The sequence below is a fragment of the Salvelinus fontinalis genome, chromosome 24 (genome assembly GCF_029448725.1).
Source record: "Salvelinus fontinalis isolate EN_2023a chromosome 24, ASM2944872v1, whole genome shotgun sequence".
Lineage (NCBI taxonomy): Eukaryota > Metazoa > Chordata > Actinopteri > Salmoniformes > Salmonidae > Salvelinus > Salvelinus fontinalis.
The window spans coordinates 32542890-32555707 of record NC_074688.1 but is presented as its reverse complement, the minus strand read 5'-3'; the positions used below and the strand labels follow the sequence as shown (position 1 = coordinate 32555707).

Sequence of the window (12818 nt, the reverse complement as noted above, 5' to 3'; positions counted from 1 at the left end):
GGAACACAACCAGACAACAACAGACAACAGACAAACTTAATCTGACTGAATCCTCTAATGCCACGTCGTCAATGATATTTCTTTTTTAAACTCATCTAAAATACAATATTCCTCTTCCAGAGCATATCACAAACACTTGTTTCTGAAATCTCCTGGCTCTCAGCTGAGTACCACGGCTAATGATAATTACGATATTATATATTTATCAAGCTCCGTGTGGCTGCCTGTCGCTCCGAGGCCATTTCTTTCCTGGTACTAGTTAGGTAGTGAAGTGTGTCTCCACTGAATCAAGCATCATTTCCAAGTCTAATGTCTGCCCTTTTTTTAAGAGAATGCTGGTGATAAAATGAGGAGACTGTAGGCTCTGTGTGTAATGGCTTCAGACATGTGTTTTCTGAAGGCCAAACAACAACCATGGTAGTTGACTTTACACACAAGGCACAGACAAATATTGGCGATTTAGCCAACTCAGGTATACTAATCTAAATCTATTGTCAATCTCAGTGTGGGAAAAAACAGTAGTGGTCTAAATAAAATGGTCGGAAGAAAATATCAAAGGAAATCATCACACTAGGAAAAAAGAGAAATGCCATATCAAAATGGAATGTTCCATCATTATAACGGACTGTTCCACAGATCTGAGAGACTCTCCCTCCAGTTCAGTTTGACAAAGCCCTGCTCTAAACATGGGGAATGATTCATCCCCATGTTTTACCCTCCCTCTCTTCTCCTTCACTCATACGTCATAAATCAGGTGCCAGAAATACTTCCTGGCTGGTTAGTCAGTGAGTCCAGCTCCTTAGCATTGAGACTACTGCTTCAGCTAGTGGTCTGGACTGGTTCAGTAACCTGCATGGAACACTAGATGAAGGTCAAGCCCATTATGACTGTTTGGGGTGAACTGAACCATCCACCCATACACAGTAAACACCCCTCAAGCTGGTTGCACCAGTTAGGTTTAAAACAGTCTTGAATGCTAAGTCAGGCGAAGCTACGCCAGTAGAAACCGGTCTAGAGGATGAGCAAGGTGCAGGATGCGAAAGGCTGTGTCGTGCCCTGGGTGTGAGGGGGTGTTAGTAACACAGGGAAACTAGCTTCCCAGCCTGAAGGACAATGACACACACACACACACACACACACAACCACCTTCAGCTGGGATCTCAGTCATCTAGAGTGACTGAACTCATTACTGTCAATGTCACTATGATTAGACCTCCAATTAAGCAGGGATGAGGGACACGCATAGGATTAGCCATGATATTTCAATGACACTTCATGCTAAATGCTAATAGTGGGCTGAATTACAATCTAAACGGCACCAAAATAGGCTATTAACAGCTAGCTAATAGAGAGGGCTGGCGTAACCCTTTGAAATGGTGCCAGGAAAGGTTAAGGTATATCTAATTTCATTTGCTCAGGGATCTTTGTCACATTAACGTGTCTCGTTGTGTGCGGGGGAAGTATTGCTGTTATTTCTCAAAAGGGCAAGAGGCTTCAGCCACAGACACACTGGGATAACCTTTGGTGGGTTTTAAAGCCCTTCGGAGGCGAATCGACGGCACCCGGAGGCGCTTCTATTGTTTGCACAGCGACCGCAACACTGTCACGGTTCCGACAGGACGGGGAGTCAGCAGAAATGGGAGAATGCCCTGAGGGACGTCACTTTACACAGGAGGGTGATGGTGACATTGCTTCTGAAAAGAAAACCCTGGGGCTTATAGAGGAGGGTGAACCTGTACAGTACTTTCAGAGAGTAATGTATAATGTTACAGAACAAACATGAATAAGTCATGTAGAATGTGTTTATAAATGTTACACAATGTTACACAAAGATACATTCTCTTTGTTTTAGTTTAGTTGCACAAAGTTTCTGCACCAACCAGTTGAAACATGTTCTTTGCAACTGAAGAGCTTTAGTGTTGCTGATGGAATGGAAGAGAAGCTGATCTGTAATTCCTGGAGGTGGGATGCTTCTGAAGGCTCCACCCCAAGTCAGGGCAGGGGACCACGGGTCCGCAACGTCTTAGAGTCCCCCTCCCAAAGTGGGCCTCCAGAGAACTAGAAGGAGACGCTGCATTACAGCAAGCTCATCCAAGCCATGTTCCCACTGTTGTTCTGTGTGGGTTTCCTGTAATCCCAAAGCAAATACAAGTCGTGTGTTAAAGATAAGGGGACCTGTGGTTTCAAACGACACCTTCCCTTAATCACCACCATTCTCATGATGCATATTGTTTTGCAGGATGATATTTTGTGGTCTTGTAGACTACATAGGACACACTGGATTTTCGCGGGGGGGAAACAGCAATAATATTCTCACAAACTAGGCTCTCACACACCTTTCCCAGTGGTGGTGGATACCAGAGTGCTCTGACATTAGATTCAGTCTTTACCGCTGATATGGGGCCTGCAACTTGTCGTCCCTGAGCTACCAGTCCAGATAAACAGATTACAGGCCCGCACATACAGGCCCGCACACTCTCCCTACCACTGTCACTCACATCATACACTCTCCCCTACCACTGTCACTCACATCATACACTCTCCCTACCACTGTCACTCACATCATACACTCTCCCCTACCACTGTCACTCACATCATACACTCTCCCCTACCACTGTCACTCACATCATACACTCTCCCCTACCACTGTCACTCACATCAAACACTCTCCCCTAACACTGTCACTCACGTCATACACTCTCCACTACCACTGTCACTCACATCATACACTCTCCACTACCACTGTCACTCACATCATACACGTTCCCCTACCACTGTCCCTCACATCATACACGTTCCCCTACCACTGTCACTCACATCAAACACTCTCCCCTACCACTGTCCTTCACATCATACACTCTCCCCTACCACTGTCACTCACATCATACACGTTCCCCTACCACTGTCACTCACACCATACACTCTCCACTACCACTGTCACTCACATCATACACGTTCCCCTACCACTGTCACTCACATCAAACACTCTCCCCTACCACTGTCACTCACATCATACACGTTCCCCTACCACTGTCACTCACATCAAACACTCTCCCCTACCACTGTCCTTCACATCATACACTCTCCCCTACCACTGTCCTTCACATCATACACTCTCCCCTACCACTGTCACTCACATCATACACTCTCCCCTACCACTGTCACTCACATCAAACACTCTCCCCTACCACTGTCACTCACATCAAACACTCTCCCCTACCACTGTCCTTCACATCATACACTCTCCCCTACCACTGTCACTCACATCATACACTCTCCCCTACCACTGTCACTCACATCATACACTCTCCCCTACCACTGTCACTCACATCATACACTCTCCCCTACCACTGTCCTTCACATCATACACTCTCCCCTACTACTGTCACTCACATCAAACACTCTCCCCTACCACTGTCACTCACATCATACAATCTCCCCTACCACTGTCACTCACATCAAACACTCTCCCCTACCACTGTCACTCACATCATACATTCTCCCCTACCACTGTCACTCACATCATACATTCTCCCCTACCACTGTCACTCACATCAAACACTCTCCCCTACCACTGTCACTCACATCATACACTCTCCACTACTACTGTCACTCACATCATACACTCTCCCCTACCACTGTCACTCACATCAAACACTCTCCCCTACCACTGTCACTCACATCATACACTCTCCCCTACCACTGTTCTTCACATGATACACGTTCCACTACCACTGTCACTCACATCAAACACTCTCCCCTACCACTGTTCTTCACATGATACACGTTCCCCTACCACTGTCACTCACATCATACACTCTCCCCTACCACTGTCACTCACATCAAACACTCTCCCCTACCACTGTTCTTCACATGATACACGTTCCCCTACCACTGTCACTCACATCAAACACTCTCCCCTACCACTGTCACTCACATCAAACACTCTCCCCTACCACTGTCACTCACATCATACACTCTCCCCTACCACTGTTCTTCACATGATACACGTTCCCCTACCACTGTCACTCACATCAAACACTCTCCCCTACCACTGTTCTTCACATCAAACACTCTCCCCTACCACTGTTCTTCACATCATACACTCTCCCCTACCACTGTTCTTCACATCATACACTCTCCCCTACCACTGTTCTTCACATCATACACTCTCCACTACCACTGTTCTTCACATCATACACTCTCCCCTACCACTGTCACTCACATCAAACACTCTCCACTACCACTGTTCTTCACATCATACATTCTCCCCTACCACTGTCACTCACATCATACATTCTCCCCTATCACTGTCACTCACATCAAACACTCTCCCCTACCACTGTCACTCACATCATACACTCTCCACTACCACTGTCACTCACATCATACACTCTCCCCTACCACTGTCACTCACATCAAACACTCTCCCTTACCACTGTCACTCACATCATACACTCTCCCCTACCACTGTTCTTCACATGATACACGTTCCACTACCACTGTCACTCACATCAAACACTCTCCCCTACCACTGTTCTTCACATGATACACGTTCCCCTACCACTGTCACTCACATCATACACTCTCCCCTACCACTGTCACTCACATCAAACACTCTCCCCTACCACTGTTCTTCACATGATACACGTTCCCCTACCACTGTCACTCACATCAAACACTCTCCCCTACCACTGTCACTCACATCAAACACTCTCCCCTACCACTGTCACTCACATCATACACTCTCCCCTACCACTGTTCTTCACATGATACACGTTCCCCTACCACTGTCACTCACATCAAACACTCTCCCCTACCACTGTTCTTCACATCAAACACTCTCCCCTACCACTGTTCTTCACATCATACACTCTCCCCTACCACTGTTCTTCACATCATACACTCTCCCCTACCACTGTTCTTCACATCATACACTCTCCACTACCACTGTTCTTCACATCATACACTCTCCCCTACCACTGTCACTCACATCAAACACTCTCCACTACCACTGTTCTTCACATCATACACTCTCCACTACCACTGTCACTCACATCATACACTCTCCCCTACCACTGTCACTCACATCAAACACTCTCCACTACCACTGTTCTTCACATCATACACTCTCCCCTACCACTGTCACTCACATCAAACACTCTCCACTACCACTGTTCTTCACATCATACACTCTCCCCTACCACTGTCACTCACATCAAACACTCTCCACTACCACTGTTCTTCACATCATACACTCTCCCCTACCACTGTCACTCACATCAAACACTCTCCACTACCACTGTTCTTCACATCATACACTCTCCCCTACCACTGTCACTCACATCAAACACTCTCCACTACCACTGTTCTTCACATCATACACTCTCCCCTACCACTGTCACTCACATCAAACACTCTCCACTACCACTGTTCTTCACATCATACACTCTCCACTACCACTGTTCTTCACATCATACACTCTCCCCTACCACTGTCACTCACATCAAACACTCTCCCCTACCACTGTTCTTCACATCATACATTCTCCCCTACCACTGTCACTCACATCAAACACTCTCCACTACCACTGTTGCTAACATTCTCTGCTCTCCTTTGATTCTGCTTCAAGGGACATGTCCAATCACCACAGAGAAATATGTGAAGTTGAAGTGCATTTGATCAAATGCAACAGTGCCATTGTGTTTGTTACTGATTGTGATTGTTAGTAGCTGCTGTATTGTGACAGTGTTACAATGTAAATAATTTTGATCAATTACCTTAAATGTTTAACATGTTGAAAATATCAAATATTACATTGTTCTAAGCATTGTTGAATCTTAAATAATAATTTTTTAAACCTGTATTTAACTAGGCAAGTCAGTTAAGAACAAATTCAAATTTTACAAAGACGGCATACATCTCTCCCTGTCATGTTGGTTTTCTGTTGGATGTGGTTGGCATTTTGTTTTATACTGGATGTCTTAAGACATCCATTCACAGCAGGAACTGTTTAATTGGATTTCATCATTAGCTGATGTTAAAATCTATAGAAAAGAAGATGACCCAGACAGACAAACACATGTCAGGACCAAGATAGGAAGCATCTTGAGACTACTGAGAAGCACCCCATGAGTTTCATTTCATCCCTGACTGTCCTCGAATGTGTCCTCCAGGAAGAGGCTGTGTGACTCGGACTCTGTGTGACTCTGACTCTGTGTGACTCTTTGTGAGGACGTCTTTTAGCAGTAATTTCATCAGTCACCTCGCCACACACTGAAGGACACTGCTGAATACTTCACGAGTGTCAGGAGTGGAAGAACAGGCGGCAGCGGATCTTTCACACACACACACACACACACACACACACACACACACACACACACACACACACACACACACACACACACACACACACACACACACACACACACACACACATCAACACTCGTCAAACGGCCAAAAATCAACACACACACACACAAGCGAACATCAACACACGTCACACAGCCGAACATCAACACACACAGCTGTGATGCCCGGTATATTCCAGCTAGCAGCTCTAGTTTACCAAACAGACTACTTAATAATCCTAGAGAGAGAGTGTGGACGTTTCGAGGCAGAGACAATGATGACTCACCCAGCTGACAGTCTCAGTCTCTGAATAGCAGCGATATGAGTGTGAATAGGAGAGCTCTCCTGCCTCTGAATAGCAGCGATATGAGTGTGAATAGGAGAGCTCTCCTGCCTATGAATAGCAGCGATATGAGTGTGAATAGGAGAGCTCTCCTGCCTCTGAATAGCAGTGACATGAGTGTGAATAGGAGAGCTCTCCTGCCTCTGAATAGCAGCGACATGAGTGTGAATAGGAGAGCTCTCCTGCCTCTGAATAGCAGCGATATGAGTGTGAATAGGAGAGCTCTCTTGCCTCTGAATAGCAGCGATATGAGTGTGAATAGGAGAGCTCTCCTGTCTCTCTGAATAGCAGCGATATGAGTGTGAATAGGAGAGCTCTCCTGCCTCTCTGAATAGCCATAGCACAGTTTACCTTGATGTGACACATCCATTCAAACACTATCCTCAGATGCTGCATTTTTTTATGGCTGTTTGCTTCGCCAATACAATAGCGGTTTGTGTGCCAGTCAATTCACTGAGGGGAACTGGACAATTACTGGCAAGCTGTTCTAAACGTAACCTCCAGGACCCAGTTTAACAGCTAGGGTAATGGAGGGGGGATGAGCGGAGAGGACCAACAGAACAGACATAGTGATACAAAAGGACAATCATATGCGTTCCAAATGCAGAATGGATTAGAGTGAAACGCATCTGCTGCAAAACCACAGCGGCGAAGGCAAATGTGAAACATCACTCTCCGTCTCACTTTGAAAGTCCCGGGAACGGAAGGGTATTTTATTCTCTCACCATCATGGAAATGGTTTGCCCTTACCCTTGCTGCCATTGTCTGACTATCTAGCTGGATGTTTACAAGTTGTATTCCCAATAGCCGTGACAGTTGTGTTGTTGACCCAGGTGCCCCGCACTCCAATCAAACCAATCACACAGCCAGGGGAGAATAAACCGGCCTTTTCATCCACGTTAAACGATACTAGCACCAGGTAAAACACTTTTAACCTAAGCCTGACCCCACTACGCCTCTCTCTCCCCCTCTCTATCTGTCCCTCCCTCCCTCTCTCCAACCTCCAATATCAGTCTCTAGAGTCAGGCTCCTTGAAACACCCCCAGAGCCCCTGTTCCATCAGCTAGCAGCTATGGCCACCAAGCGTGCCCTGTGGGAGTGTTCCTAGTTGCTTCACAACCAGAACTAGAGGAGAGGGGCCGCTGACTCCTGAGTAGAGCAGAGAACCCTGGGAATAGTGCTAGGAGCTCATGAAGTATGCATGGAGCTGAAGGTCAGAGTCCATACGGCATTCAAATCACTGTGTTCTAAATAGCAACATTTATTCAAATGAAACACATTTGAACATATTGTTTTACAACCATTTATTGGAATGACTCAAATAAAGGAACATTTAAAAAAATGTGTAGAGCTGTCCAACCCCCTGACGCTAAGCGGCTGACACACTAAACACAGTATAACCACATGTCACACACAGCATACTATTTTAGGACACAAACTTTCCGTTAAGCAGGCTGCTGCTGCAATTAAGGCCATAAACATGGAGTGGTGATGCACTCCTGTGTACAGATGTGAACTTGACCCTCTCCAGCATATTTTGGCTCATTATTTAAAAAGAAGTTGGAGAGCAGACACACGCAGACACCGTTTGAGCCATTTGAGCAGACACATGCACATTTGTGGCCTGCTGGAGGTCATTTTGCAGGGCGCTGGCAGTGCTCCTCCTAGCACAAAGGCGGACGTAGCGGTCCTGCTGCTGGGTTGTTGCCCTCCTACGGCCTCCTCCACGTCTCCTGATGTACTGGCCTGTCTCCTGGTAGCGCCTCCATGCTCTGGACACTACGCTAACAGACACAGCAAACCTTCTTGCCACAGCTCGCATTGATGTGCCATCCTGGATGAACTGCACTACCTGAGCCACTTATGTGGGTTGTAGACTCCGTCTCATGCTACCACTAGAGTTAGAGCACCGCCAGCATTCAAAAGTGACCAAAACATCAGCCAGGGAGCATAGGAACTGAGAAGTGGTCTGTGGTCACCACCTGCAGAATCACTCCTTTTTTGGGGGTGTCTTGCTAATTGCCTATAATTTCCACCTTTTGTCTATTCCATTTGCACAACAGCATGTGAAATGTATTGTCAATCAGTGTTGCTTCCTAAGTGGACAGTTTGATTTCACAGAAGTGTGATTGACTTGGAGTTACATTGTGTTGTTTAAGTGTTCCCTTTATTTTTCTGAGCAGTGTATATCCCACTGAAGACACTCCTCCTTCTCTCCAATCCTTACATGTTATGGTTCTACAGGAAAAGGATAACAGGCTACTAAACCCTTATTACTTCCTTCAGGGGATCTGACCTCACCTCCTGACCTCAACCCCTCCTTCACCTAATCCACAGATGTCCATATGTCTCCCCTATATCAACACGGTGCTCTCCTCCCATTAGTCCAACACATTCCAAAGCCAATCTGTCTTTCTACAGATCTCACTCCTTAATATACTATGCGTCTGATCTATCATGTCTTTAATATTTCAATGTTCAAAATGTCGAATCCAACATATCGTAAAAATATTATATTGCAATATGCGCTTGTGCGAGTAAACGGTGAGCTCTTGACAAAAAGGAAAAACAGGCCAGCAGGCTTTAGTGTGGAGCCAGCGCTCTGTCTTTGGAAAGTCCTCTGCTTTATAGAGAAGCCTCCCCGCTAAAGCCAGATAAGGCCTGGAGATAAGAGGGGGAGATAAATGCAAGCACGCGTCCGGCTCGGCCCACTATCAGCAGTGTTATCGGACCACACAGACTCATTCTGTTCCGTAACCCTTTCCTCCTAGTCAGCCAACCAAAATGCCTGGCCAAATCCCTATCAACACATCACATGATGGGGGAAAGGGATAGAGGGGGAGGCAGGCCAATTAAATTCACAGTGAATAAAACAACCATATAGGGTCAATCTAACAGGGTAATGTAAGTGTTTGTGCATGCATCTATAGGGGACTTATATACAGTACCAGTCAACAGTCTGGACACACCTACTCATTCAAGTGTTTTTCTTTATTTTGACTATTTTCTACATTGTATAATGCTGAAGACATCAAACTATGAAATAACACATATGGAATCATGTTGTAACCAAAAAAGTGTTAAACAAATCAAAGTATATTTTCTTAAAAGTAGCCACCCTTTGCCCTGATGACAGCTTTTCACAGTCTTGGCATTCTCTCAACCAACTTCATGAGGTAGTCACCTGGAATGCATTTTAATTAACAGGTGTGCCTTGTTAAAAGTTAATTTGTGGAAGTTATTTCCTTCTTAATGCATTTGAGCCAATCAGTTGTGTTGTGACAAGGTAGGGGTGGTATACAGAAGATAGCCCTATTTGGTAAAAGACCAAGACCATATTCTGGCAAGAACAGCTCAAATAAGCAACCAGAAACGACAGTCCATTACTTTAAGACAAAAAACGGAACATTTCTTCAAGTGCAGTCACAATAATGAAACTGGCTTTCATGAGATCTGCCACAGGAAAGGAGGACCCAGAGTTACCAGCCTCAGAAATAGGCAATTAACTGCACCTCAGATTGCAGCCCAAATAAATGCTTCACAGAGTTCAAGTAACAGACACATCTCAACATCAACTGTTCAGAGGAGACAGTAGTCATTGTGGCATGAGATGGTGATCATGTTGGGATTACAGACTGGGACAAGGAGAGGTTGAAAATCACTGTGAATATGCCTGCCAGCTGTTCTGCGCATGCTCTGAGAACGCGCCTTGCTCAGCAGGTAGCCTAGTGGTTAAAGCGTTGGACTAGTAACTGAAAGGTTGCAAGATCAAATCCCCGAGCTGACAAGGTAAAAATCTGTTGTTCTGCCCCTGAACAAGGCAGTTTATCCACCGTTCCTAGGCCGTCATTGAAAAAAAGAATTTGTTCTTAACTGACTTGCCTAGTTAAATAAAGGTCAAATAAAAAATAAAATAAAAAATAGTTGAGATCTGGTGACTGAGACACACACACACACACACTCTGTGTTTCAAAGTCACTGAGATTTCTTCTTCTTGCTATTGTAGCCAAAATAATGGGCAAATGGGCATTTTTATACATGACCCTAAGCATGATGGGATGCTAATTGCACCTGCTTTCAATATACTTTGTATCCCTCATTTACTCAAGTGTTTCCATTATTCTGGCAGTTACATGTATACAGTATATAGTGTATATATACAACTACGGGCTATAACCTATAGTCAGAGGCCATTGTCCATGAATCCACTGCATGGAGAATGAAACTATTCTTTCACACACTAACATCCATGGTTCACACACCAATAGATAGCAGGGTAAGCACAACATGAGGGAGGTAGTATGTAGACTGACTTACCTCTGTGTCTGTTAGTCGTTTTGTCAAACATAAGCATGGCGTCCTCCACCTGCAAGACACAAAAAGAGGAAAAGATTAGTCTCAATAAAAACCAACTGAAAGAGACGGAGACAGAGATGGAGACAGATGGAGGGGGAAGGAGTGTGATTAAAAGAGAAAGAGAGAGACAGACAGACATATGGCCGTGTGACATATGTCCCTAGATGTGTTGAGTGAGTAATGACTGTGCTGTGGCGTCACAAGGTCAAGAACATGCTGGACCCTGAGAGAGGCTCAGTGTGAGTTTGCAAGGACACGAGTGACAGTGCCAACTCAAGCACAGCAACGGAATCATGATTTGAGAGATAGGTGGACACACACATCGGCTTTCTATCTCTCTGTGTCACAGACACACATTCCAAAATATGCCAAAAAAACACACTCTCCCTCTCAGGTGTACCCGAGACCCTGCCCCACCCCTCCTTCCACACAGACCACTATAAATACATAAATGTTGTGTAAAGTACAGTCTCTGTTTTGCCTACTAAAAACACTTTAGCTGTGTTTCGAATACTCATACTAACCATATTATTTGTGACGTGAATTGAGTATATACAGTTGAAGTCGGAAGTTTACATACACCTTAGCCAAATACATTTAAACTCATTTTTTCACAACTCCTGACATTTAATTCTAGCAAAAAGATCACCACAGTTAAGATCACCACTTTGTTTTAAGAATGTGAAATGTCAGAATGATAGTAGAGAAGGATTTATTTCAGCTTTTATTTCTTTCATCACATTCCCAGTGGGTCAGAAATTTACATACACTCAATTAGTATTTGGTAGCATTGCCTTAAAATTGTTTAACTTGGGTCAAACGTTTCGGTAGCCTTCCACAAGCCTCCCAAAATAAATTGGGTGCATTTTGACCCATTCCTCCTGACAGAGCTGGTGTAACTGAGTCAGGTTTGTAGGCCTCCTTGCTCGCACATGCTCTTTCAGTTCTGCCCACAAATTTTCTATAGGATTGAGGTCAGAGCTTTGTGATTGCCACTCTAATAACTTGACTTTGTTGTCCTTAAGCCATTTTGCCACAGCTTTGGAAGTATGCTTGGGGTCATTGTCCATTTGGAAGACCCATGCCTCACGGTTGGGATGGTGTTCAAGGCTTGCAAGCCTCCCCTTTTTTCCTCCAAACATAAAAATGGTCATTATGGCCAAAAAGTTATATTTTTGTTTCATTAGACCAGAGGACATTTCTCCAAAAGGTACGATCTTTGTCCCCATGTGCAGTTGCAAACCGTAGACTGGCTTTTTTATGGCGGTTTTAGAGCAGTGGCTTCTTCCTTGCCTTTCAGGTTATGTCGATATAGGACTCGTTTTACTGTGGATATAGATACGTTTGTACCTGTTTCCTCCAGCATCTTTACAATGTCCTTTGCTGTTGTTCTGGGATTGATTTGCACTTTTTGCACCAAAGTATGTTCATCTCTAGGAGACAGAACGTGTCTCCTTCCTGAGCGGTATGATGGCTGCGTGGCCCCTTGGTGTTTATACCTGCGTACTATTGTTTGTACAGATGAACGTGGTACCTTCAGGCGTTTGGAAATTACTCCCAAGGATGAACCAGACTTGTGGAGGTCCACATTTTTTTTCTGAGGTCTTGGATGATTTCTTTTGATTTTCCCATGATGTCAAGCAAAGAGGCACTGAGTTTGAACGTAGGCCTTGAAATGCATCCACAGATACACCTCCAATTGACTCAAATTATGTAAATTTGCATATCAGAAGCTTCTAAAGTCATGACATCATTTTCTGGAATG

General features: G+C 44.8%; 1 protein-coding gene across 13 annotated transcripts in view; it reads right to left on the bottom strand.

Moving 5' to 3' along the window:
- The window catches only part of LOC129822317 (RNA-binding protein Musashi homolog 2-like), a 458816-nt gene that overhangs the window by 253056 nt on the left and 192942 nt on the right, over positions 1-12818 (bottom strand). For all 13 annotated transcript variants that reach the window (XR_008754471.1, XR_008754472.1, XM_055880501.1 and 10 more), the window contains exon 7: positions 11015-11063. Coding sequence is in view for 11 of the 13 variants with exons in the window: in XM_055880501.1 (XP_055736476.1) it covers positions 11015-11063 (49 nt within the window). In the remaining 2 variants the exon portion in view is untranslated. The remainder of the gene's footprint in view (positions 1-11014; positions 11064-12818) is intronic.